This window comes from Candidozyma haemuli (assembly GCF_002926055.2).
Source record: "Candidozyma haemuli strain B11899 chromosome Unknown B_2014730914, whole genome shotgun sequence".
In the NCBI taxonomy this organism is placed as follows: Eukaryota; Fungi; Ascomycota; class Pichiomycetes; order Serinales; family Metschnikowiaceae; genus Candidozyma; species Candidozyma haemuli.
In genome coordinates this window covers 135,031-161,702 of record NW_020289902.1, presented here as the reverse complement: position 1 = coordinate 161,702, position 26,672 = coordinate 135,031, and the positions used below count along the sequence as shown (strand labels likewise).

The 26,672-nt window shown below is 44.4% G+C and overlaps 10 protein-coding genes across 10 annotated transcripts; 4 read left to right on the top strand and 6 right to left on the bottom strand. All coding sequences in view use genetic code 12, as the record gives it.

Moving 5' to 3' along the window:
* Positions 1-40: 40 nt before the first annotated feature.
* Positions 41-3,893, bottom strand: SFI1 (Sfi1p; the record flags this gene model as incomplete). The annotated part of the gene is made up of 2 exons (XM_025484675.1): positions 41-49; positions 99-3,893. 2 exons carry the CDS (start codon positions 3,891-3,893, stop codon positions 41-43), a joined length of 3,804 nt encoding a protein of 1,267 aa, XP_025339606.1.
* A 528-nt stretch (positions 3,894-4,421) lies between these two features.
* On the top strand, positions 4,422-8,945 carry BCK1 (mitogen-activated protein kinase kinase kinase; the record flags this gene model as incomplete). The annotated part of the gene is made up of 1 exon (XM_025484674.1): positions 4,422-8,945. The coding sequence occupies one exon, from the start codon at positions 4,422-4,424 to the stop codon at positions 8,943-8,945; it is 4,524 nt and encodes a 1,507-aa protein (XP_025339605.1).
* Positions 8,946-9,032: 87 nt separating this feature from the next.
* Positions 9,033-9,500, bottom strand: CXQ85_000947 (mitochondrial 54S ribosomal protein bL21m; the record flags this gene model as incomplete). Its single annotated transcript, XM_025484673.1, has 1 exon — positions 9,033-9,500. One exon carries the CDS (start codon positions 9,498-9,500, stop codon positions 9,033-9,035), a length of 468 nt encoding a protein of 155 aa, XP_025339604.1.
* Positions 9,501-11,306: 1,806 nt separating this feature from the next.
* CXQ85_000946 (uncharacterized protein) lies at positions 11,307-14,126 on the top strand (the record flags this gene model as incomplete). Its single annotated transcript, XM_025484672.1, has 1 exon — positions 11,307-14,126. The coding sequence occupies one exon, from the start codon at positions 11,307-11,309 to the stop codon at positions 14,124-14,126; it is 2,820 nt and encodes a 939-aa protein (XP_025339603.1).
* Positions 14,127-14,306: 180 nt separating this feature from the next.
* DUG3 (glutamine amidotransferase subunit) lies at positions 14,307-15,371 on the bottom strand (the record flags this gene model as incomplete). The annotated part of the gene is made up of 1 exon (XM_025484671.1): positions 14,307-15,371. One exon carries the CDS (start codon positions 15,369-15,371, stop codon positions 14,307-14,309), a length of 1,065 nt encoding a protein of 354 aa, XP_025339602.1.
* Positions 15,372-15,497: 126 nt separating this feature from the next.
* On the bottom strand, positions 15,498-18,512 carry GPI13 (mannose-ethanolamine phosphotransferase; the record flags this gene model as incomplete). The annotated part of the gene is made up of 1 exon (XM_025484670.1): positions 15,498-18,512. One exon carries the CDS (start codon positions 18,510-18,512, stop codon positions 15,498-15,500), a length of 3,015 nt encoding a protein of 1,004 aa, XP_025339601.1.
* Positions 18,513-18,864: 352 nt separating this feature from the next.
* On the bottom strand, positions 18,865-20,025 carry CXQ85_000943 (uncharacterized protein; the record flags this gene model as incomplete). The annotated part of the gene is made up of 1 exon (XM_025484669.1): positions 18,865-20,025. One exon carries the CDS (start codon positions 20,023-20,025, stop codon positions 18,865-18,867), a length of 1,161 nt encoding a protein of 386 aa, XP_025339600.1.
* Positions 20,026-20,339: 314 nt separating this feature from the next.
* Positions 20,340-22,547, bottom strand: SCH9 (serine/threonine protein kinase; the record flags this gene model as incomplete). Its single annotated transcript, XM_025484668.1, has 1 exon — positions 20,340-22,547. One exon carries the CDS (start codon positions 22,545-22,547, stop codon positions 20,340-20,342), a length of 2,208 nt encoding a protein of 735 aa, XP_025339599.1.
* A 1,938-nt stretch (positions 22,548-24,485) lies between these two features.
* On the top strand, positions 24,486-25,217 carry CXQ85_000941 (mitochondrial 54S ribosomal protein bL28m; the record flags this gene model as incomplete). Its single annotated transcript, XM_025484667.1, has 1 exon — positions 24,486-25,217. One exon carries the CDS (start codon positions 24,486-24,488, stop codon positions 25,215-25,217), a length of 732 nt encoding a protein of 243 aa, XP_025339598.1.
* Positions 25,218-25,729: 512 nt separating this feature from the next.
* RPL39 (60S ribosomal eL36 domain-containing protein) lies at positions 25,730-26,587 on the top strand (the record flags this gene model as incomplete). The annotated part of the gene is made up of 3 exons (XM_025484666.1): positions 25,730-25,781; positions 25,850-26,120; positions 26,401-26,587. 3 exons carry the CDS (start codon positions 25,730-25,732, stop codon positions 26,585-26,587), a joined length of 510 nt encoding a protein of 169 aa, XP_025339597.1.
* Positions 26,588-26,672: the final 85 nt, after the last annotated feature.

The following is a 26,672-nucleotide window of genomic DNA, read 5'->3' as shown; positions in this document are numbered from 1 at the left end:
TGAGAATGAAAGGATCTTGAGGCGTTTTCAAGACGTTCCTTTAGCAGCACTGCCGGTGATCCTGTTGGATCATCGTGCTTTTCGTTGTTGGGAATAACCAAAGGCTTGAATCTTTTGAGCTTCTTGGCTGTGCTTAGCACTGATGCGTCAATATCTGCCAGTGGTAATGGTGAAGGAAGCTTTTGGTAACCGTTAGGCTCAAATGGAGAAGAAGTAGCTTTTGGCGATGTGTCTAAGACTCTCTCGAATTTTGGAGCTGGTGGTTTGGAAGGAAGACTTGAATAACGGGCATTCTGGCGCGGAGGAGAGAGTCTCACAGTCGAGATATCCTGTAATCTCAAAATATTTGATTGCACTCGGGTAGTCTTCCTATTTGTTGGCTCCTTCACTTTTCTATAGTGATTAATTAATGCATCTATCTTATCCAACGTCATCTTCTGATTAGTATCTTGTAATCTGGTTGGACTCGTCCTGCGAATCCTTGAGGATGGAGTGAAAGGCGCATTGGCAACATGCTTCTTCACTGGCGTGTGAAGGTAACTATGGCCCTCAAAGAAACTGCCCCGCTTCTTTGCAAGAGGAGACAAGCTGCTATAGAACATGCTTGTATTAGCTTCGGCGAAGTCCTCAGCTTCCTCTTCCTGTTGGGAAGTATCTTTGTGGAAAGCCTTATGTCGCCAAACTTGGAAAAGCGACCTTGCCTTCGCTGTATTCCACTTGTCTTGGAACATCTCGCAAGTTTGTAAGTTTCTCTTGTAAGTCTTCACATACTTGAGGTTCCATTTTTGAAGATACTCAAGTGTAGTAGCATAGCTCTTTTGACTCAAAACTTCTTCAACTAACTCATCTAGGTAGTTCACCTTAACAATAAGTTTTTCGTACCAAACAACCATGAACTTTTTATGAAGCATTGCACGGTAAAAATCAAGACCCGCTTGTTCGTACTCAAAAAGTCTGTAAGTCTTTTCCTTCCAATGCCGAACTATTGTCGCGAGAGCAGGGTTAGCCCTGTTGTATTGGTTTGACAAAAATTCTAATCTTTTTTGTTTCGAGTTCGTTTCCGCATACTTCCTCTTCCAAGACTTTAAAAAGACTTTCAAAGTACCTTTTCTTCTGACAGACTGATTGAACGAGAATATCACACCATTTGAATAGTCTTCAAAACGTGAAACAACCTTTTCCTTCCAATGCTTAATAAAGAACTGCAACAAAGCCTTTTCGTTGAGCGATCTTCCTTCCTTCTTAAAAGCTATAGCTCTCTCCTGTACTGCAAGATGGGTCAAATACTTATTCCTCCAATGATGAAAATGGCTTCTTCCGGAATTGAGTTTGGCAACAACATTTAGCTCTCTGTGGAGCATAATTCTTGATTTCCATAAAGCAAACATGGCACTCCTCAACTTATCATTTCCGAATGAAGTACTAACAGCCTCATTTTCGGACATGTTATTCCGCTTAGTTCTCCAGACATTAAAGTATGTGCGTAAGTGTCGCCTTTTTAATTTATTCCTGAACTCACCAGACAAAGCCTTGAGCTTCCAATTTTTAATCGTTGAGAGCTTCAACAGTGAATCCAAACAAGCACTCTTCCGTTTATGCTCTAGATTCCATTTTTTGAGAGCCGCGGAAAGGCAAGCTTTCCTTTGGTATTCGGAAGCTTTCTCGTTCTGAACCCAGCTATCCTTCCAGTGTTTAAATATGGCCTTGGTGACGTTATCATCTTGTTTTATCTGCCATTTCTCCAAGAGTTTATTCATTGCAAATGCTCTCCTCCAAACACCAAGGAAAAAGCGACGCCTTAACTTAGAACTTAACTGGGCACTTTGTTCAAGTCTCAGTCGCAAAGTCATCTGCTTTTGCCAATTCTTGAAATGTTTCCCTAAGGAATATCGACTTTCAATTTTCCCTAGGGCCGCTAGCTTCTCGCTGAGAGACCAGTCTTTGGAGCTAGAACGCTTTTCATCTGTTGCCGAAAATTTCTTGTTCAACATTGTCTGCCACTGATGAATCGTATTTCTCGCAATGATGCCATCTGTCTTTTTACGGACCTTATCATGGATTGTAGCTGCATTCTTGTTATCAAGACGAAGCTTGCTTATTCTCTGCTTCATTTGATTGAGAGTAGCACTTAAGAGGTTCCGAGTATAAAATGCCTCCAGAGAGCTTTGTGCTCGTTTCCACTTAGCCGACTTCGAATTCCATGACCTGAACCTCCTGTCGAGAACAAATTTTTGAGACTGATATTCAAGGTCACCGAAATGAATCAACTTTGGAATCCAAAGATCTTTAAGAATTCTTGCAATGAGTTTCTTAGCAGAATATCTGTCGGCTTGGGAAGATAATTGCAGGAGTTTCATATACTTGTCATACCATGTCGAGAAAACATCCCGAGTGGTAACCCCATTCTTACTTGGTGAATTTTGATTTAGGATCGTTTCGAGATGAACAACAGATACGGTCTTAAGATTCCAATCTCTGAAAACGCGTTTCGTAATTTCGAACTCCGAAAAGAACACTCGTGTCGCCAGGCGCATCAAAAGCGTTGAATCATCATAGCCAGAAGTTAAAAAGCCTTGCATGAAGTGAAGATGATCGATTATACCTCTTATGATATCACCATCTAAGCCATCCACATTGACTTCGTAATCACTGATTTGTCTAACAAGGTCGCTTATAGTTTCAACATACTCATAGTCTTTCGCAGACGCTAGATCATTAAGGTCATCATAAACAAGATTGAGAAATGCCCTAAAGATCTTCGGGAACTGTGGATGAAACTGTAGATCATACTCATTTAGTAGAGCAACGACCGTATTCAAGTTGGCCAAGAGTTCGATAAGCTCTTCTCTCAGATAGCTTTCAGCTATCAGCGTCTCCATAAAGGAAGTTGGAGCTTCATCAAAGTCTTCCTTTGCATTGGTAGGCTCCGCTCCGAAGCTTTCATCGCTAACAGCGTTAGAATCAAGAATAGACTCCGCTCTTGCAAGAAAGTAGTGGGGAACTATGCCAGCATAATCTTCAGATCCAAGAAGGAACTCATACATTAGTTGACGTATGCCCTCCCTGTCCTGGTATTCTTCAATCTCCATAAGCTCGACTCCGTGGTACTTCTCGAGAATCTGTAAAATGACTCTCGCTAAGGAAGATACACTACCGTAGAACAGCGAAGCTGGCTTTAGAAGTGCTAGATGCAAAATAGCCTCATACGTCTGATTAAGGGTTTCGTCGCTGCTCGTAAAGTTTAGTAGCTCACTCGATTCATTGGAATGAGAAGACGGCTTGTAGTCAAAAATGGAGTCGTTATCTTCCATCGCTTGGGTTCTGGTGACCAAACCATCTAAAGCGGATATGAGCTGCTCTGTTTCGTCAGTGGTCTCTTCCACCTTCCTATTAAGATTATATGCTAAAGCGTACTCATGGGTCAAGCAGCGGGAAAGAAAGTCTGCTAGTTGAGACTGTGAAGAATCATATAGGGCCAGTAATTGCTCGAGGTAACGAGACAAATGATCAACAACGTCCTTATATTCTTGTTTGACGCGCCGGGGTCGGCCACCTTCGGCAGTGGTATTGGAAAGTGCTCGTAGTAGCTGGTGAAAGCGGGATGTATGCTGAATATGAGGATCAGACTGTGCCAATTGGTGTATGCTTGGCTGATCAACAACAAAGTCTTTCTTAGGATGCTTGCAGTAGCAATTTATCACAAGTGGAGGAAACTGTGACGTCGAAATCGAAATCCTGATCTTATGTTTATCTTTAAAGCTCACTAGAGCGAGGACATCATCAACGACTTTCCGGAAAACAGCGTCGAAACGCCTACTTTCTGCTCTCCCCAATTCATTAAGCAGATGTAGGTCTTTGACAAGCTGGCGTATTTGCTGGTCGAAGCTAGCCATGGCATGTTATGGTGTATATGGTTCAGACAGTAATGTAGTGATGGTTATTCGCGGTAGACTTGATGTAGTAGAACTGGTATTGATGAACCTACATCCTCTACAACACATACTTCCAAGAGAACAAAAATAGACTTTCCTTTCAAAATCCACATCTCTTCAAAATCAAAATTTGACCTTACAAAGTCATTTTTTTGTCAACCCCGATAATTGGTCCGATGCTCTCAGACCCAATGGGTGCAAAATACGAGAATACGTGCGAGTGCGTCACAAGGCTGAGTTTAAGCAGTGTGACCTTTCTTGGACTAGGCAATTCAAGACACGCCGTTTATGTCGTTCCGTTATTCAAAATCTATATATTGACCTTGAGCTATATTTGTGTGAGGCTGTCAAAGCGTGTTTTTCCTTATCATCAAGCAGCTTCTATATTTGGCCAGTCCTGTGCAGAGTCCACATAAATACTACTGTCTATTCAAGGGACATCGGACCCTCTTTACAACGCCTCCAATACCATATTGATTTTATCTACGAATGTCCTGGTTACCGTTGGATAATGATCCCAACAAAAGATCAGCCAGCTACGATATCCTGAGGGCGAGGCCTCCTCTGGCTTACCATGATATAGAGGCTCCCCAGAGAATAGTCTCAGACGACGTCATGATACGTAACAGAGGCCAGCCTTCCCCTTCGTCAATTACAAGTTTCGGCGACAGTTTCCTTTCACACGGGAGTGATTCCCAACGTCAAAGTGTGGGTAGTTATCCAGTCAACACAGTATACGAGCCAGACTTCGAGAAGCCGATGGCCGACGGGCAGTCTAAGTTCATGGAAACCTTCTCGAGAACCAGCAGCACCAGCTCTCGTAGGGTTGGTGTAAATGAGGAGGACCAGAAGCCTGTGCAACCTGAAACCCAGCCACGCATGAACCCATCAACAAGCCTGTCAAATGTGAACCTGTTCAGCTTTAGTGAGGCTGACGAGTCGACCAGAGAGTTTCACTACTCGCCCTCGAAGTCTGAGTTCGGCGATGGCCTTGAAAATGCAGATTTTGTTAGCATAAAGACGCTGCCTATGAGTCAATCCGAAGATGAACTCAATACTATTCAGTCGTCGCTGCCGCCTAAATCCTTGATGTCTGGAAACTCCAACATGGTGGGCCTGATAATAGGCAAATATGATTACAGCGCCAGTGCATTGGCTTTGAACCCTAATACCGATTCGAGAGGCACTGCCGCCTCCTTGACCCCCAGCTCCGCATACTCCAATGGCTCGCGTCCTAATCTACACTTACCTGAAATAGCGACGGACGAAAGAACCTTGAAAGAACCCGTTAAGACTGATACCCAAGACAACCGCAGCCTGCAAGAGCTGGCTAATAGCAAACGAAAGGAACACCTTCGAAACAACTCTGCATCGTCCACGATATCTACAACATCTACGTCTTCTACGCTAACGAAGAACAATAATCAGCAAAGATTTCTCAGGTACGCTATGGGTGCTCATTCATCTCAGCCAGCCTTGAACCCAACAACTCGATGGCTGATGGATAACGTCATAGCTTGGCTTGATTACAATGGTTTCAGCAGCTCATGGAAGGAGACTTTCAAGAGAAACGAAATTTCCGGAAATAGATTCTTGGAGTTGGGGAACTATGATTCTACTTCAATGATATGGAAGCAGTTTAGCCGAAGTCTCGGCGTAGGAGACGATAAATCTATTGTTGACCGTTTCATTCATCTTCTAAGGTCAGAACTATACCAGCTTGATTATCCATCCAGTGCCACAAGTGCTACATTGGTGCCACCAGAGATTGAAGTGCAAAAGAGAGCAGAGAACAGGAAGTCTTCCGCAACCCTTACGACACATCTATCGTCATCTGTTCCGACTAAACCCCGTCCATATTCTTACGTTGACCCATCCAGTGCCAAGGCGAACCCTTTGAGAGATCAGTCCCAATCCCATTCTCATAAGTTTTTCAGACTTCACCACAGGACTCTCTCTTCTGAGTCTACCAAAGCAAATGCTAGCACTGCAAGCTTGCTGTCGTATAATCCTGGTCATAGGTCAGCCACGGATGATCCAAGAAATTCGACGGGCCAAAGAATGAGTGGAATATTTAGCTCTATTTGGAAGTACAGTGGCGACAAAGCTGCTGGTATAGTCAAACAGGTTCACCCCAGCTCGGGGAGCTCCGGCGGCAGACATTCTAGTGGACATAAAAAGACCAGCCATGGTTCGTCCAGTCACAGGAGGGCCGAACTGTCTGGCAGAAACAATTCATTTTTGAACAGAGATTCTTTATTAAGCTTGCAGCGTTCCCAAGATGATAGCACGCTTTCCCCAATTTCGACAAATTCAACAGGTTATCCGCCGTTTGAAGTGGGCGAATCCTCAGCAGAGAGTGATAGGCTGTTAAGTGCTGAGATAAAGAAAGAACAGCTAGATGCTAGGTATCTACCTGTACCAAAAAGCACACTTGAAGATGAATCGAAACTTATTCTTCTTTCCAAGGATAATGTATCTTTTAAGCCCTTACGAATTTACTCGAAGGATTTGGATGACTTGGACCTGTTGAGAAAGAAGATATTCAAGTCATTGGATCTCCTCAACTTCGGCGTAATTACGTTTCATCTCACCGATTTTGATTGCATTCCTGGAGAGCCTATGACGGACGACGTTATTGTTCAAGCTTTGCGTCAGAGTCTGCTTTCTAAGATCCATGTTCAGCAGATAGTCAATTCTCCTGGAACTAATACAATTTCCAGTACATCGTCTGATGCACGTTCCTTCGATCTCACTGGGGACAATAATGGAAGGATGTATCCAGCTACTCCTCAGTATCTTTTGCAAGACGCTCGTGATAAGGGAGTGGATTACATAAACTTCAAAGATCACGAAGCCTTCTCTCAGATCAAGAATCCAAAGGATGCAAGGAGCCCTGCTGCACTGTTCCAACATCCTTTGAAACTTACTATTCCTGCCAATAGAAGAGGAACAAAGAAGCCAACTCTTAATCACGGTGCTGCCCAGCAAGGCTCTCGCAAAGTTGAATTCACGCATCAGGCTACCACACCGCTGGCCCAGTCCGATTTGACCGAGGTTTCAAAGAAGCTGAAGAGCGACAAACTGCCAAACCTTCCAAATTCGTCTAGCTTTAAAGACGGGCTAGCCAGTGACGACAAGAACTCATTGTCTACAAAAGCAATACGTTCGGCTATATTTAAAGAAGGTGCTTCGCGAGCTTCATCACTGGGTCTGGAGTATGAAAGGTCTAGTAATTTTGTCGCCAAGCGTAAAGCTCCACCTCCTCCAACTGGATCGGTGAGATCGGGAAGGACTTTGCTGGGTGCCTCGATTCTGCCTGCCTTGTCCAGGAATGGAAGTGGAAGAAGGGTTTCGTCTAAACTGTCATCACTCCGCAGATCAGAGGAGGATCCTAATGCTTTTACGGAGAACGAATTCAGTTTCGACGACGCACCATCCTTTACCGCCAGAACGCCTTCACGAGCTTCACAGAGACAAGATCAACCCGATGAAGATGCTGATAATGACGACTTCTTTGTGAAGCCAATGGCAGAAAAACAAGAGCATACTTCGGGGGAAACCAATAACGACAGTGACAGCGAGGAAGACTTTTTTATGAAGCCTACCCGGAATATCCAAAGTGCTGAATTAAGAGAGATGAATGTTAGACCTCCTGTGGAAGAAGTTTACAACAATCTTGAGAAGTATTTCCCCAATACCAATCTTGATAAGCCAATCATTGATGCTTCTCCTGAGTCTCCTGTTGCTCAGGTGGTGAATCCAAAGCGAACTTTCCCTACCCAGAGGAAAGAATCTATCTCACGTACTTTTTCAAACGCTAATAATTCTCCTGTGAACCCTCCAACAGACGAAGATGGAATAATTCCGCTGGAAGGAAGTGGAAAATTCTTCAAGAGAATGAAGACGATCAGAACGGTTGCCAACGAAGCTCGTAACAAGCGCTTAGCTAGTCAAAGAGCTAACAAAAAATTCCCAGAGCCTCCAGCAAAGGCAGCAGACGAAAAGAGTGGAAATCTGCTCCGCAGAACGAACACGAAGCTATGGGGCCAAAAAGTTATTGAAGTCACTTCAGCAGAAATCGAAAAGGGCTTCGTGAGCCGCATCAGGTCGAATACCAGTTCTAAGTTTGAAGAATTCGCTTGGATTAAGGGTGAACTAATTGGTCGAGGTTCCTTCGGTTCCGTATACTTGGCTCTTAATGTGACAACTGGTGAAATGCTTGCAGTGAAACAAGTTGTGGTGAATGACAGTTGGAACAAAACTTCAGATGGCCTTGATGCTTTGCATAAGGAGGTCGAGACAATGAAAGATTTGGACCATCTCAACATCGTTCAGTACTTGGGATTTGAACAGAAGAAAAATACCTATAGTTTGTTCCTCGAGTACGTTGGCGGTGGATCGATCTCATCGTGTCTTAAATCTTTTGGAAAATTCGACGAACCTCTTGTCAAATTTATCACACAGCAGGTACTTGAAGGTCTCAAGTATCTACACTCGAATGGTATCCTTCACAGAGATTTGAAGGCGGACAATTTGCTTCTTGAAACGGATGGTACATGTAAGATATCCGATTTTGGTATATCTAAGAAATCGCAGGACATTTACAGCAATAATGCAGAGATGTCTATGCAAGGAACTGTGTTCTGGATGGCACCTGAAGTGATCCATAATATCGTTGAAGACAAAAAACAAGGTTACAGTGCCAAGGTGGATATTTGGTCGCTAGGATGTGTGGTACTCGAAATGTTTGCCGGTCAAAGGCCGTGGTCTAATGAGGCGGTGATTAGTGCTATTTACAAGATCGGTAAGACGAAGTTGGCACCACCAATTCCAGAAGATGTCAGCGATGAAGCTAAAGACTTCCTCAAGCAATGCTTCACCACGGACTCTCAAATCAGACCTACAGCCGAAAAGCTTCTCGAGCATCCGTTCATGAAGCGGGATCCTAACTTCAGGTTCAACGAGACCAAATTACGTGAAGCTATCAAGTTCAACACCAGACGAGTCTAGCTACGATTAACGAGATTGAATGACTTATGATGACGATATTATTATACAAGTAGAGCGTAAAGTATGTACAGATAGATGCTCAATGGATCATTTCAACTTCAATTCGTTGATGATCAAATGTGACTGGAAAGGCTCAACGTCAGTGGTCTTCTTTCTTCTGCATCTCTGCTTCTTTCTGACGACTTGGTATTTTGGTTCCTTGGTTATTTCAGCCAACGTAGCTGTCAACTCGTATGCTTCTTGAGGAATACCATCGTTGTCGTTGTAAGTGAAGTTTCTAGAACCGAGAGTGATGACGTTGTCCAACTTGAAGACGTCGCCAACCTCCTGGTTCCTTATCTTGTATGGCAAGATCAACTTGTCGCCCTTGGTAACCATGTATGGGATATTGTGGATTTTGCAAACGGCATAAAGGTCTTTGGAGGCGTTGGAGTCGAATTTGAGGTAGGTCAAATCAGGAAGACCTTTCGAAGCAGTGGACACTGCAGGGGCAGCATTTCGAAGCAAAGCAGACAGCGAAAGCAGTCTGCACGAGGTAAAAGCAGTCCGAAGCATGGTGGATTGAAAGACTGAAGATTTGATACTGAAGAAGTAAGATTGAAAAAAATCCTTCTACATCCGTACCTCCGCGATAGTGAGGATTATGGACCACAAGAAAGATGGATGCTAAATAAAGACGAGGAAGGATGGACTAAGTGGAGAACTCAGGATTTCTTACTTTTTTTGCTTGTCTTTTGGAAAATTAATACCAAGTAGGGTTTCAGTGGCTTTATCGAAATCAGTTTTCGTTAAACGGAAGATGGGTGTCGTGATGTAATCGAGGGCTGTATTACAGTACAAGCCGAGGAAGACGTAGAAAACTAAACTGAATCCCAAACTCTTCAAATCTTGACTTATTCACCAACTCTCCAAAGTTCCATACTTCGTTGAGTGGAATGGTGATGTCCTTACCTCAACACTTACACTAACTGAAATGGCTGCGAAAAGGGAAGAAAAAAAGTTCCATATTCGTTCCATACCAAAAGACAATGGGAAGGACTAAGAAAAAGTAAGAATAGCCCAATTGACAAGAAATGTTGATAACTCGATAGGATGGCTGTGCTGGAGTGCAAAACTGCCGGCTGAGTAAAAAAAAGTTCCTCTTTCTTTTTTTCAAGTACACCAAAAGCCGTATCGGCTTTCCACCGCGTCAACTGTGGATGTTAGTCTATGTGGACAGCCCAGGGAAACTAAAGTCAGTGAATTAACGATAGTTGTAGCTAAACTTTAACTTTATACCTGAAAAACGGTTTCTTGAAGCTTCAATGGTAATAGAAGTGTTATTATGCAGTGGTTGCCATGTGTGGCATTAGTAGGGCCACAGGCGATGGAAGAGCACCACAAGCAAAGTACAATTCCATGAAAGGACAAACAAAAACCGAACTCTGGGTACTTTTATAACTTTGAAAACGTCTACTACCAAAGACCCAAAATCCAGCAACTACTTCGTAGGATAAGCCTCGCTGGTACAGACATAGGTCATCCAGGAACAGGCCCTAGCCAGTGGTGTTCTCCAGATAGAACAATCAGAACACTTACAAAGCTTCAAAAGACCATGATGGCATTTTAAACCCCAATTGCAATCCAAATTGCATTCTTCCCCCTGTAATTCACCGTCTTTTCCGTGTCTCCACACTAACCTCCCTCAACCCACCCATTTGCAGCCATTGACTGTATCAACCACCAACCCCACAAAATCCCAAACCACCCAAACTCTAAAAACCACTTTTCAAAAATCGCCCTCCAAAAATCGAAAACTCCCTCTCCCACCGTTATTCCCCTCCATCTGCCACCCCCTGCTTCAGCCCTGTCGAGGAGGCGCTCACGATACCTGCCAGGTCGCCTAAGTCGGGATAAGACACAGCAAGTTGAATCGAGCCGCCTATACAAGAACACCGAGGTGGTTTAGGGCGGACCAGTGGGAATGCCACGGTAGAACGTAGAACTTTTCAATTGGAGAGAAGGAGAAGATTTACATTAAAATTTAGAGAGTGCTTATTTTTAAGGTTTAAGTGGATGGTGGTTTACCTTATGTGGGTCGTTGCAGTTCTTTTTTTTTTTTTTTCCAGTCCTCTTTTTTCGTGCTGTTCCAAGTTTTGTTTTCCCTTTGGCTCATTTTTGGCTATTTTTTTTTTTTTTTTTTTTTTTTTTTTTTTTTTTTCTTCTTTCTCTGCATCCAACAACCTCAACCGACTCACCAACCAACCTTCACGGATCCTACCCGTGTGATCGTTTACCCCCATAAACCCCCTTTTATACCCCTTAAAAAACCTTAGCCTTCTGCTTGGTTCCCGGCCCAGACTCGTTCCCCCTCCGTGAAAAATGTCGGGCTCTTTCTGGAAGCTAAGTAATGGTTTCACTTCCCTATCCAACGTCACCTCCATTCTAGAAAACCATACCATCAACGACAATGCCCAAGATGACTCCCAGACAATATCAGTGCTCCTAAAGCTTTTGGACGAGAATGACTTGCTTCAGGAGTTGATGTCGAATAACTCCATGTTGCTTGAGTTCTTGCGTAATGACAACGTCATCAGCATGCTTGTGGACCTTTTGATTCTGGAAAGCTTGCAGGGCGAACAGCTTGCCATGAGCTTGAAGAGACTCAATCTTTCTCCAGATTTGAAGGTTGAGTCGGGCTCTGACTCTGAACAAAGTAAGGATTCCGACGGTGAGACTGAAGAGAAGCCCCTGTCGGAGAACAAAGACGACGACAATGAAAACGACTCGAAAACGTCTTCTCCTAAATCTCTGAAGGAAGAAGAGAGTGAAAAAGAAGAGGAGGCTTCCCCTGAATCCTCTGAGGAAAGACGTTCTCGCTATGCTGCCTTGTCAGCAGAGATCTTGAGTGCTGACGTGTGGTCTCTTACCGACACAGTGATGGAGTCCACACAGAATCTTAATAAGTTATGGTCGATTCTCGATCTAGAGCAACCGTTGTCGATCAACTTGGCTACGTACTTTATGAAAATTATGGAACACCTTTTGGACATGAAGTGCGAGGAAATGATCACTTACTTGATTGACAACCAGCCGTTGTTGGTCAAGAAGTTCATGAACCACTTGGCCAACCCACCCCTCATGGACTTCTTGCTCAAGCTCATTTCCACTGATAAACCGGATAACTCCACAGGCATAATAGACTTCCTTCAGGATCAAGAGCTTGTTCCTCAGCTTGTTGATGCTCTTGATACTTCCGACACGGATACTGACATTGATGTCTTGTTAGTGAGACAATCATCCGCTGCAGACTTCCTAAAAGCGCTCATTACCATTTCTGCTAACTCTACTACTGACAATTCCACCATTGGACCCAACGAACTTACCCGTGAGCTTGTGTCTTATGACATTATGGCTCGTCTTTGTGATATTATGTTGAAGGGTGGCTATGCATTGGCCAATGGTGTTGGCATTATTATTGAGATTATCAGAAAGAATAACTCGGATTACGACATTTTACCAGTCCTTTACATCACCTTGGAAAGTCATCCTCCCACAGGAAGAGACCCCATATATTTGGGCCATTTGTTGAAAGTTTTCGGAAGCAAGATCGATGAGTTCAATAAACTATTGATTCATGTGAATGAGGGTTCGTCCTTGCTCACCACTTTCGGTAAAATCGAGCCTTTGGGATTTGAGAGGTTTAAGATTTGCGAGTTGATCGCTGAACTTTTGCACTGCTCCAACATGGCGCTTCTCAATGACAACAAGGGATTTGATGTCGTGAAGATAAGAGACCAACTTAGAAAGAAAATGAGGGAGTTTGACCCTGTTGCATTCAAATACAACGAAGTGATCGAGCTTCCTGCCGACGATTGGCAGCCAAGTCTTGATGCTGAGAAAGAGTTGACCAAAAAGTTTGACAAAGACTTGCCAAAGCACGAATTTGACGACGAAAACGATTTCAATGATACCATTGATTCATTTAATTCTAAAATGCAAGATTCATCAGTTGCCCATCATGGAAATCAGAATAGTGGCGACGAAGAAGAGCCACCTCATAGCAATGCTAATCTCACCGAAGAAGAACTTAGAGCGGACCCAGTCGTTGGTGATTACCTCAAGATCGCATTATACGATTCTCAGATTGTATCCAATATTTTGTCGATGTTTTTCAAGTTTCCATGGAACAACTTTTTGCATAACGTCGTTTTTGATATAGTGCAACAAGTCTTGAATGGCTCCATGGATATTGGATTCAACAAGTTCCTCGCTATTGACATCTTCCATTCTGGTAACATCACGCACAAGATCACCGAGGGCCAGCGTCTCTGTTCGGACTATGAACAAGAGCACAGCGGCATGAGACTCGGATATATGGGCCACTTGACATTAATCGCAGAAGAAGTGGTCAAATTTATTCAATTATACCCTGTTGGTACTGTCAGCGAGCTTATCGATGAAAGAATCGAAGACGAGATTTGGGAGAACTATGTCAGCCAAGTCTTGTATGATACAAGAAAGAAGTACAATGCTATCCTCGGCGGCAGCGATGTGGATGACGACGAGGGCTCGAATACTTTCGATGAAAGTACGGGTGAGATCATCGAGGAGAGCGAGTTCGAAAGTGCCTTGCGTGAAATGCATACGATAGACAATGATCGCGACTTAATAGGCAGCAGTTACGAGAACCAAGATAAGGAAGAGGAATTCCACGAAGATGTGGACACTCGCGAAGAGAGCGACGCTGAGAAGAAAGACGGTAACAAGTTAAGCTCAAGTGACGAGTCCGAGTCCGAGGATGACGATGACCACTTTGCCAATTACATGTCGCTGCAACTAACCATATCTGGTTCTAACGCTTTCCAATCCTCCCTTAATAGCAAGGCCAAGGAATTGAAGAATGAAGAAGATACTGAAAACAAATACAATGATTTCCTTCATGTCTCCGGTGACGCTGGAGATGACGATGACGATTACATTGACCCCAATGACGATGGCATGTCGTACAAGAAGGCGAACCCCCTTTACGATAACCAAGGATTACTTGTGAGAGACCAGATGCATCTGTATCCTGGGGACACCAACAACCTGAGTGAAGACTCCACGTCCAGCTCGGACAGCGACGAGGATCTCGCTTTAGAGACCGACTCGAAAGACGGTAAGAGTAACAAGCTAACGCGAGTTGCAAGTAAAGGTTAGGTAAAACCGACGACACAAGTCCCATTTAAGCACAGCTGCTCCATCATAACCAGCATTCGTGAGACAGCTTAAGCAACGAGGTGCTCGCAATAGACTACGCTGTGCATGCATTTAACTCTAATGATGCTAATGAAACACGATTTCTATTTTGAAATTTATTGATGTAGATCCAGCTACTCTCTATGATGCAATTTCACTCGCTCTTCTTCCTTCACGTTGTAATGGCGGGAGGTGAGCAACTGTGCTATCCACTTCGTCTTCAGCACTTGGTTCCGTGTTGGGTTTTGTTGGCACACCACCCATAAGCCCCTTACGCATAGCCAATCCGGAAGATCTCTCTGCGAGGCCATCGCTCCAAAACTCGTCTTCAATAGGATGCATAAGAACGGTGTTGTTACTCGTGATTGTGAGTGTCGTATTCGTAGGAACGCAGATCCAGTCACCACGTTCAAATGTCAATGGCTCGCTTGCAACAAAGACAACATCCTGGGACCTATTGAGTCTCTCCATCTTGTATAAGCCAGTGTCATATTCAAGAAATCTCAGTCCCGTGCTGAAATGTAATGAAGCAGCTTCATCAGTTTTGGATGTGATGTAACGCGTAATGACGACAGATTCACCATCGGTAACTGCAAAGTTCAATAACGAAGGCTCATCTGTAACTTCACACTGCCAATCCTTGATAAGCTCGATTGTTCTGAGAATAGCTTGTCTCAATACTTTGTGCCCATAAACAGTCTTGGGGTCTTCAGCATCATAGCCCATTTTATATAGTGTATCTAGGAGTAACGCACAACAGCATTCACTATCGGTCGACCCCTGGATAAACGTAAAAAACTTATCATCAATATGATTAATAAGCTTCTTCTTGATCTTGTCGAAGCATGAAACACCACCATTGTGCATAAACATGATTCTTCCATACAGAAATGGGTGACAGTTAGTCTCTGAAAGAACACCTTGAGTGGAGGCCCTGACGTGGCCAAACACAAGCAGTGATTCCGTGCAGTTTGATAATGAGTTAAGATTCACGTTGTTCCACGCTGGGGTAATGGCCTTGAAGATACATGGTTGGTCTAGCTTCCTATAATAGCCCACACCAAAACCATCTCCATTGATGGGGTTTCTCATATCTATACGAAGCCTTGAGTCAAATGACTGGTTGATGATAGAATGAGCTGGTTTGGTAAGGAGGTCTGAGAGCATCATAGGCTCCTTACCTTTGTATATCATGAATCGACACATGGTGGTTGGTGATGAATTGGTGAGTCTGAAGGCTGCCTGATATGTTGTTAAATCACGTGCACAAACACTGTTTTTGGCTGCGAAAAATGTATATGCATTAGTATTCTAAATAGTATATGACCAGGCTCACTTACCAAATATCCTGTTGACTTGTGTCAACACCCTAGATGTGGCGAACCACATGGTTCCAAACGTAAGTGTAACGTTGAAAACAATTAGTAAAAGGGCGCTAAGCATGAACCTTGGAGCAAAGATTTTCCACACCATCAAGTGTCTTCTAAAGTGGGCAGCAAAGATGAAACTCATAATGCTGATGATTGTTTGGTATGTGAGCAAAGTAGTGACATTAGTTACCACTTGGGAAAGTAGTGTGATTGGCTTGGTGGATGGTGGTATTCTCCAGAGTGTAATTAGCGGAACAGCAATGCATATGATGAAAAATGATCCGAATGTGTTGAGTAGGATATTCAAATGGGTGAAGGGGAACAGAATTGTCTGAGTTGTCAAGAAGCCGATATCCCATTGAATCGAAGGAATGGTAGCTTGGTGGCCTGTGCTGAAAAAGTGCTGGTATCCCAAAAGTCCAAAGACAACAACTGCGACCAAATTTCTTTGGAGACCCAAAGTTTCATAAAGCTCTAAAAGTGATAAAAGCTGGACTATCATCATGCAAATCGAGATTGCTCCTAACGGTTTAGTGACAAGAAGAACTGCACAAGCGACGTTAATAACAAGTAGGAAGTATGACGAACCGTACACATTACCATAGCCCAATATAGTAGCTGACGGAGACCTTGGTTGTCTGGGTCTCGGAGAAATAGTCTCACCATCTTCGTCATCAGAGCTTGATGATGTCTCAACATGGTCGCTCTCTTGAGAGTCGGATAACTCAATCTTCACACATAGTGGGCCACGAGACCAGCTGAAGTTTGCAAGCACAAGCGCAATGAAAAGCACAATACGGGCAATACCCAACTTTAAAGATTTTGTTAAGCCAATTTCAAGGAAAGCTTTGGCTTTCTCCTGGAAGTAGTCGTTGTTCTCGAAATACTCTATAGTCCAGTAAGATGCGTTCATTAGCATGAGGAATTTCATGCCTGTGCCAATCCACAATGGTCCAGCGGAATGGTATGATGCCGTGAACTTGTAAAAAGACTTGATCACAGTTGGCAAAATATATGCACAGATATGCAATAATAACACAGACCACCAAGTAGTCTTAAATGTTGGTGTACAGAGCGGGCGCTGCTCTTCACGACATAAGTTAATCATTGAGACCAACCTTGTTAACAAGATAAACGTAGCTGCGTGCAGCGCACCCAAAATACGTTGCTCATATGGCTTTGAGCTTCTCAAACATCCAAAGAAGCAGCAGAAACCAAATGTGGTGAGAAAGAAGCTCACAAGCTTATCCTCCCAAATCACATAAGAGTTCGATGCAAAAATTGTGCTATGAAAAAGAACCATCAATAATCCCATAGTAGACCAACCATTGACATTGTAGTGGAAAAAATCTTCGACCTGTTGCCAAAGCCACAAAAGGCTGAACCGATCCATGATCGGAGCCCAGAAACCAATGGAGATACCGATAGCACACCCTAATAATAAGCAAGTGCGAAGCGTCACTCCCGATGGCCTCAAGACAATAAATATTGAGATGCTGGAAACAAGACCCAACAAGGTCATTGCAATGATCGATCCGATAAATTCGAACGACATCGTCAGAACCCTCACTGACGGGATTGATCTAGAATAAGTTAAAACAAAAGATAGCGACAAGAGCATCACAGACACACCAAGCCCAATGAGGACTAAGTCGAAACGCGCCCAGAGACCCTTGCAGTGGTCTAAGAAATCTCTTTGGTATGCCTTAGATTCGGAAATTAAATCAGCATAGTACTTCTTGTTCTTGCCATACTTTGTGAAGTTGTCGGAGATAAACTCAAACTTCTCCGTGAGTTTCTCATCCAGTCGAAGCTCAGCAGAAAGACCTCTAAATCTATTGATCTGCTCCACAGTGATACGAGCGGCCGAACTGAGGTCCTTATTATTACCAAAAACTTCATCAATAGGGAAGCCAAGATTGTTATGTGGAACTGGCATACCCATAAGCAAAGAAATTGTAGGAACCAAGTCAATTTGATTGACAGATCTATAGTTTTTACCAAGATCAGACGTGTCGTAATCCGCAGCATCGTGCTTGTTGATGTGAAATTTCCTGTTCTTGGAATAAAAGAAGATCGTGCTTTCCAATTCCTCAATACTGTCACCACCATGGTTTCCAGTAGGATCCATTCCGTGGTCTCCCATGACAATCAACAACGTTTTATCGTCAATTTTGTTGATAGTGTCTTCGATAAATGTGTTCATCTGATGCAACTTGTCCCTCATGGCAAGATGATGAGGGCCATATCTGTGACCCACATGATCCACTCCAAGGAAATGACCGACCAAGAGATCCCACTCTTTTGCCCGTTTCTGATCGAGCAAGGGAACCATATGCTCTATAACACCGTTGTCTACGGTATGCAAGTCCCACACATTCAAGGAATCGTAAGGGAAATGGAGTTCTGGGTTGATGTAATGCTTGAATAAGGCGTTCCATGTATCATCGCCCATAAATGCAATAGACTTATTCCTTTTGTGTAATTGGAGAAGCCAGTTGTCCTCATCAATCGCGTCACCATCGAAATTCGAGCCAGCGTCAATGAATGTCGGTAGAGACCCCGTAGTGAGGCCCTTGAGACGCTGTAATGTCGTGGTTGGTGGGTCTGCCAAGAATTTCAAAAGGACAGCATTATCTGGTTGTTTCTGCATGAGATCATGTAAGATGGGGAAATTGTTATGGTAGTATGGGTCAGCCTGGCTCTCCTCAACAGGGATAGCAAAGTCGAACCTCAAGGCATCAATCACCACTATCACTGTCTTTTCAAATTGAGGTGGAAGACATCCATCGTCACCACACTCTGCCACATTAGGTAAAACTTGTCTGGACAAGAGAAAACCTTTGGCAAAGAAGTAGATACCAATGAACTGGAGCACGGCGAAAAACACCAAAACGACAAGATATCCGAAAAAGCTGACCTTGAGTCGCTGCTGACGCAACCGACTGCGAGCCTGTTGCTGCTGTTTCAACAGCATCCTTTGTGTAAACCGAGTAGTAGCTATTCCTGGGGTATCAACATACGGACCGGGCGCCGGTTCCATAAAATAAAGGGTGTTTTGGTATGCTGTTTAAAGCTGCAAAATAGCAATAGTTGTATATTAAGAAGCCCCCTTCGTACGTATCTGGCTCTTTTGGGTTCCCAGGATTCCCTTTATTAGCGGTTATCTGTGATATCAGTGTTATGCTGTATTTTTTTTTTACTCGTTTTTTTGACACCTACGTACTAACTTTCCACGATATCTCGCGTTTCCCACTTATCTCGCACGTGAGGGCACCAGGCTCCAGCACGTGCAAAAACCGGCGTTAAAAGGAAGAAAGGAAGGTGTTTTATTCCATTGTGTGGTCGATTTGGCTGAGGAAATCGGAGTTGAAGGCGTCGTCGTCCATTATGCCTCCTTCTTCATTGTCGGGCCCAAAGTTCATCAACGCGTCCATGTCATCTCCCATCATATCATCGTTCCCTTGAGGGTCAGCAAGGAACTGGTTAAGATCCTCCATGTTGACGTCGTTCTCTGCGACGTTATTGCTGTCCGAAGGAGTCTTCTTGACTGGTGGTTGTTGCTGTTGTTGTGGTGGCTCGTGTTCGGGGATATCTTGCTTCTGTTCATTGTGGCCCTCGTGCCCGTGCTCATTCATCATGGCCATGGCAAAGTCTTCATCGCCATTACCTTGCATGTAGAGTTGCCCGTTATTATCCATCTTGTCTTCGTCCCCAAACATTGAATCTTGGTAGCTTTGTGGGCCGTCATGTAGACTCTCCTGCTTGTCCAGTTCTGCTTTGTTTTCACCTTCCATGTCCAAAAACGACGAGATCAGCCGAGGATTGTATTTCTCTGGTGCTTTCTCCACGGTGACCTCTGGAGCCAACTCTTTAATAGCAATCGAGTGTTGCTGGTATGGCGGCTGTTCTAGTTTGTAGTTCTTGTTGTATTTCTCCTGATACTCGTTCAAAATATCATTCATGCCCTTTTCTAGCTTTTCAAGTGACTCAGCGTCACTGCACTCACTATGAAGCTTGGCTAGTTGAGCCATGGCTTTCTTCTGGAACAACATCTCTTCACCAAACGTCTTGTTTGGGTCCTCCTGCAACTCTGTCAACTCTTTGCGGTTACTTTCAACCTCTTCCTGAAGTATTTGCTCCTTAAGCTTCATGAGCCTCAAGTCACCAAATATAAAGTCTTCCTTGCCGAGATTTCGAAGAACCTCTTTCACCTGTTCGTCTGTCGCATCCTCTTCGTACAACTTCTTCTTATGTACGGGAAAAGGTGCCGGTGGATCAATCTTAGATGTATGAAATGGCTTCAGTGCCGCTGTCTCTAGAAGGTCTTGATTGCTTATGAATCTGGCGAAGGCATCTGCCCTGAAGTTTATCAAGTCAGCCTCGTCGTGTAATTGTAGATTATCGCTTTTCATCACTGATGCTGGTTGGGGCTGACCATGGTCCACTGGAGGAACACGTCCTCTTACTCTTTTCGTCCTGCTGCTCATGATCTAATTAGCTGGGACCTGATGGTTTTCTTTGTATGGTAGGATGTTGATAGTTGCAATGTTCTGGGTGGTGCACACACTTGAGTTGGTGGTTACTACTGGGTGCGAAAAACAACCAGCATTATCACGAAGCGATCATCTATAACGACACTATAAAAGTAAAACAATAATGTACAAAAAGCTCATCAGAAAATGGCGGCATGATGATGGCGTTTGCAAAGAAGTATTAAAAGGTGTAAAGTAATGTAATAAGTAATGTTGCTGGTAATGTTTGTAGAAATCGGCTCTCGCGGCCCGCTTCTCTATTATTCGACTTATAAGTCGAAGCGACCATGGACGAACTCTTCGCTTTCCATGTTGGCGTCGGTATCAATCTCCATTTCGTCTTCTTCATCAATCTGATCGTCAATCACCTCATCGTCGGGTGGAAGGTTAGAGTTTCCGGGAATAAACGACCCAGAATGTTTAAATGCTTGGTATCTATGCGATTTGCTGAAGTGATCATCCATAGCTGAGTCATCCACGTATGTGAAGCCTTGGAAGTTCGCTTGGATGCCAGGTGACAATGGCGTGGACGCCATTTCCATGTGCTTTTTGAGCACACTAGTGGATTCATTGGTGAACTCAGGGTCAAAGTTGGATGTATCGGTCTCTGACGAAAGATGTGGCTTGAATGGAGGAGGAATGTCTTTGGCTTTCAACAAGTTCCAGTCAACGTCCTGGAAAAATGGATGCTCTTTCAATTCTCTGGCATCCTTCAATGCACCGAGTCTATGACGTGGGTTTCTGTTCAACAAACCCTTGACAAATGATCTTCCTTCTGGAGACAAAACCTCCTTGGGAAATCTAACCTTGCCAAATGCAATGTTCTTGTACATCTGCTGGGTATTGTCAGCGTAAAATGGCGACCAGCCGCAACACATCTCGAAGATAAGCACACCCAAAGACCAAAAGTCAACCATCTTAGTGTATCCACTTTCATCCAAAAGCACTTCTGGTGCTAAGTATTCTGTAGTACCGCAGAACGTGTTCGTAGTACCATCATTGTTCAAGTTAGCCTTAGATAATCCAAAGTCACACAAAGCAATGTGGCCCTTGGCATCTAAAAGGATGTTCTCTGGCTTCAAATCACGGTACACAATGTCGTTATCATGCAAATGCTCCAATGCAAGCACCAATTCAGCAATGTAAAACTTGGCTCTGTCTTCGTTGAAACGGCCTTCTTTTTGGAGGTGCCAAAACAATTCACCACCAGACATGTAGTCAGTGACGAGATACAAGTCTGTTGGCGTTTGGAAAGAGAACTTGAGTCCAACAATAAATGGTGATGCAGCAGCAGATGTACGGACGAGGATGTTTCTCTCGCCGATAGTATGAGCGATCTCCTTCTTCTTGACGATAAGCTTCTTCGACAAGATCTTCATGGCATAGATTCTGCCATTGTCCTTGTTCTTCACTTGGTAAACCTGACCAAATGTACCCTTACCTAAGAGCCTAAGAACTTCGAAGTCGTCAGGGCCATACAGCTTCTTGGAGTCGAAGCGAGTGTACTGCCACTTAATTTGTAACATGCCAGTGACGCGTTCACCAACCACACGAGCACGCAAAGGTTCCCATCTAGCTTCCTGAGTCTTGTTGGCACTAGGTGTATCAGTGTTGGGCACAATACGGACTTGGCCCAAAAAGGCGTCATCTTTGGCACCGTCATAAACAGAGATGTCCAACTCTGAGTTTGAGCCCACCACATCAAAGACAGCCTCATGGTTCCAGACCTGGGTCTGGCCCTGGGAAAGCTGAAACTGCTGAGTAGACGACTGGCGCTGGTACAAAGCAGGTCTCTTATCTCTAGGTTGCTTCATAGGCATGCCAGGGGACAAACGCAGCTGGTTCTGATGGGTGGCGAGCATTGGCAGTTTCGAAGGAGCGGAATTGTTGACAAACTCGGAACATTCGTAAGTCAGCACAACGTAGGGCTGGGAGTATTCTGAAATCATCAAGTCTTTGGCGCCGATGATGGTGACCTTCAACTTACCCTTGGGCTGCAGAGAGGTCTTTGCCTGGGAATGTTGGCCCTTTTCGTCTGTAGTGATGATGACAGGTTGAGACAGGTCAGGAGGAGTAGGAGAAGACTCCATGGCGGTATCGGCCAAATTCGACAGGCTATGAGGGTCGGAGTCCTTGACACCATAGTTGACGGCAGCAGAAGCAGTCAACTTATGAGCCGTGGATGAGTCCGATGGATTTGATAAAGAAGGATGCAAGTCTTGGGCAGCAAAAGAGCCCTGGGCACGCTGGTGGGCCAGTGGTTGGTTCTCAGAGGAAGTAGTGGTGCCGTACGCCATGGACTGGCTCAGCACGGCCGTTGTAGGATGAGCAGCTAGGTTCTTCGGCAAGAACTTCTTCGGGTTGTCGAGATTATGCAGCGGGGCGGGCGACGGAGAGCCTCTGCTGGAAACATCGTCAGCAGGAGAAGAGTCTCTTTTGAAGCCCAAGCCAAGAATGGATTTGGCGAAGTCTGTCATGGGCAGAGGAAATGCTGGAGTGTGGGAATGGGAAGTTTAATGGTACAAGGGGAAAATGAGGGAGTCTAATAAATATAGAAGACGATGGGGGCCTTTGGCGGATGGACTGGTTGTTGATTGTTTGGTTGAGTAAGTAATAAGAAAGTACGGAGATGGTGTTTGGGAGGCACACAGGAAAATTAGATATCGGGGCGAGCAGCAGAAAAAAACGCAGCGATAGACAGGAGAGGAAAGAAGAGGAAGAAGGCAGGGTAGAAGAAGGAAGGTTTATTTTATAAAGAGACATTAAATAGAAAAGTATATAAGGAGACGTTTTCCTGGTTTCCTCTTTTTTTGTTTTTTATTTTCTTCTTCTTCCCCTTCACCACTACGTCATTACCGTCTCGTTCTGTCTAACATGAAATCGAGCCGAGCCGCTGAGGCTGGCTCGCACTGTCAATCAACCACGAGGAGGCGCCGAGTTTGTATTGTTGAGCGATAAAGCAGAGGAAAAAGGAATAAATAGGGGGCGATTCCCAGAAGAAAAATAGACGAAAAAGAATAAAGAAGGAAGGGAAAAGTCGTAAGTTTACTAGACGAAATGTCTGTTGGTGGGCAGTTTTTTTTCTTCCTTCGTATTTTCCTCTAATCGTCGTCATCTGTTGCCTGGCAATGCTGGGCGCCTAGCTGCTTAGCTGCCTGGTTCCGAGGAAACCCGCTGGGTGCAAACGGCGTCCACAAATGCACACCAGTGGAAGAAGAAGTGAAAGGAGGCCACCAAGGGGAGGTAAAAGATTTTTACATTCAGTGGAAACTCTTTTTCAGTTTATATATGTCTTTTTCGTTTTCTTTATATTTCTTCACTTCCACGTCTGGTTATCTGTCTCTGTAATCAGGACTGACAATGGAATACAAGTTCTATTCATGTGCGACTTTCCTCTGGCAAAGGTATTGGGTAGCAAAAGTCACAGGTATAAGCTCTCACAATGGGCCGTTGACGCGGCTGAGGCGATGTGGTGAGGCATTTGCTTTTCTGATAGGGGTTTTGATATTTTTTGTTTTTTGCTTTTTCTTTTTTTGAGTTTCGCTTGCCCTTAACGTTTGCGTTTGTGGTGTTTTGAGTAATGCCTGAAGTGGCTAGGCAACGGCTGCTGCGCTACGCAGATCTTCGATATGGCTGCGAATCCGCACATGGTGGCTGCAAATGAGGATATGGTTAGGAGGTAGAAGGAATGGACGTTGTAGATTTGAGGTTTTCAGCCTTAGATTCTGTAAGTCTAGCTGGGGTGGCTGATGGGAAACCGTTGTGGCAAGGGAAGAGGCGGGCATGGGTTTTGGCGATGGACATTGACGCCATGAGCTTAATATGGAGGAGCCCATTGCACCACATAAATGTGATGGACTAGGGCGTTTGGGTACAGATTTTCGTTATGCGTTTGCTTCGGGGCTTTCTAGACCGTGTATTATGGTGCGTTTGGGGGAGTTTTGGGGAGTTTTGGGGAGTTTTGGCGGGGTTTCTAATGGTTTGATGCAATGGCTGGTCCCACAAAGCGTAGAAGTTGTCCAGACGCATGGACAGCGATTCAGGTATTGCATCATTATTTTGGTAATCTAAACTAGGCTCTGGAAGTTTTTCGGAATCTGTTTCCCCACTTCGGGTATGCCACTCTTAGTGGCCTGCCTTACTGCCTCTTCCTACTTCCTCACTGTAGTCTGTATGAGGGACATCTACACTGCCATGGATTTACATTCTGCGCAATGAACCCAGCAAGCATTAAACATTCGTTACTGCCACTTAACTTCAGAAAATAACCTTTACCCTCAATCTAAAAGTCTATTCCCGTTCTTTTCCACTTTTGTAGGGTGAATCAAGACCCACCCATACTGGTGGTGTACAGAGGTTTGCTTCCACCTCAACAGAAAAATTCATCATAACTAGACCCTCTAAGCTGCCATACCATGAACCCATTTAGCTCATGCACGGGTGCTGCTAGACAGTTCTCCTCCTCGGTGGTTTCTCTCAGAGACTCCATGTTCAAGATCACGAGGTATGCCAAACCACAGAGCCATGCCGTGTACAAGGAGGGTGATAAACGTCCCGGCTTCACGGTCCCTCGTTACAAGAAGCTTTACCCAGAATATGATTACGAGACAATGTACTTCAAAAGACAGAATAGAGGCCTCTTTGCTGGTCTACAGAGGAGATCCCACAGGTACGAAACCGAGAGTAAGGTGAAGAATCTCACTGCTCAGGTTCCTAACGTGGTGAAGACCAAACTATGGTCTGAAACATTGAACCGTCGTATCGCCACCAAGGCCACCACCACAGCATTACGTACCATCAACAAGGACGGTGGTTTGGACAACTACTTGCTTAAATCAACGCCTTTGAGAATCAAAACCATGGGATTGAAGGGTTGGAAATTGAGATACGACATTTTGAAGAAAAAGGAGATCGAAGAACTCTCCCAGGGCTCGTCCCAGACTATCTACCATGTTCTGGATTCCGGTAAGAAGATTACCGTTGGTAGAAAGAAACTCCTTGAAGCATTGTACCCATACGTGTACAGAGACAACTACACGCCTACTCCATGGAACCGCTTCCTCAAGGCCCACACTGTGTTGAGCACCGAAGAACTCGTGCAGAAGTTGGAATCTTACAACCACGACTTCTCTGAGATCACAGTTTAATTACTGAATCACTTGTACATATTTTTGCATCAATAGAAAAGCTATACCAACTCAGTGGAAGTAAGGCATTATTCGCAGTCACAGTTCATCACGTGGCTCATAGTTAACACTAATTCACCACCCTCATATAATGCGAATCCATCCCATCCTACACTCTTCCACTAGTTGCACACTTTAAGCTGCGCTGCACCCGTACACCCATACATTGGCTCCCACCTCAGCTCTCTGCAGGTGGGCCTCAGACCCTCACGAAAAATTTTCCTCCTACAACTGAAGTTTCCTCCTTCTTCTCGTAACTAAATAGACAAAAATGGCTAGATCTGGTATGTTTCCACGATATTCAGCAGCTAATTCTGGGTTTTATTCGAAGCAAAGCTCTTCCCTTTGACAAATTATCCGTCCATCAGACCCTCCAGAACCAATTTTCACTCCAAGTCCATCATCCACAAGTCGATGTCGAAATATTCAAAAACAAAGTCCATCGAGTCCGAAATCCAAAGAACATGAAAAACATGAACATCCATGAAGAAAAGAATTTCAATGATACCCCTGTCTTCCCACGAAGTGCTCATCTTGAAGAGAACCCCGAATAGGCTGCTTCCACCACCCCAACACTTTTACTAACATAACAGGTATTGCTGTCGGTTTGAACAAGGGCCACAAGGTCAACGCTAAGGAGGTTGCTCCAAAGATCTCCCAGAGAAAGGGTGCTCTTTCCCAGAGAACCAAGTTCGTCAGAAGCATCGTCTCTGAGGTTTCCGGCTTGGCTCCATACGAGAGAAGATTGATCGAATTGATCAGAAACGCTGGTGAGAAGAGAGCCAAGAAGTTGGCCAAGAAGAGATTGGGTACTCACAAGAGAGCTCTCAGAAAGGTCGAGGAGATGAACCAGATCATCACTGAGTCCAGAAGACACTAAGCTCTTTCTCGTCATACTTCATACTGTAATGCTAATAAGTGAATAACCTTTGAACATGTAGACCCTAGTAAGCTCCAAATTGCCAGATTTTCCCTTGCCTTTTCTTTGCATCACCCCATATGGCCAATGTGGTTACTATCTGTGAATCCCATGATGGGGGGTCGCGCACTCGATATATTTCATCTCTACCTACTAGCCTTTATTCACCATGTTGGGTCTTACCTCCATATTTAGGCGTGCTCTTCCGTCCGTAAGACCAGCTAGGGCTTTTGTGGTGCCTAATCTTATGGCTACCCAGTCCCTGCTTGCGGGTGCTGTCACTGCCATGAGAACGCTTAAAACGAGGACTTCGGTGAAGAAATTTTGCAAAGACTGTTATATGGTCAGAAGAAAGGGAAGATTGTATGTTTACTGCAAGTCCAACGGTAAGCATAAGCAGAGACAAGGATAAAGCTTTTGCTTTCCTTGAGAGAAGTTGTGGTGGTGTTGTGGTGGTACCAGTTTGAGACGGACCTGTCATGGTGTGCACTATGTCC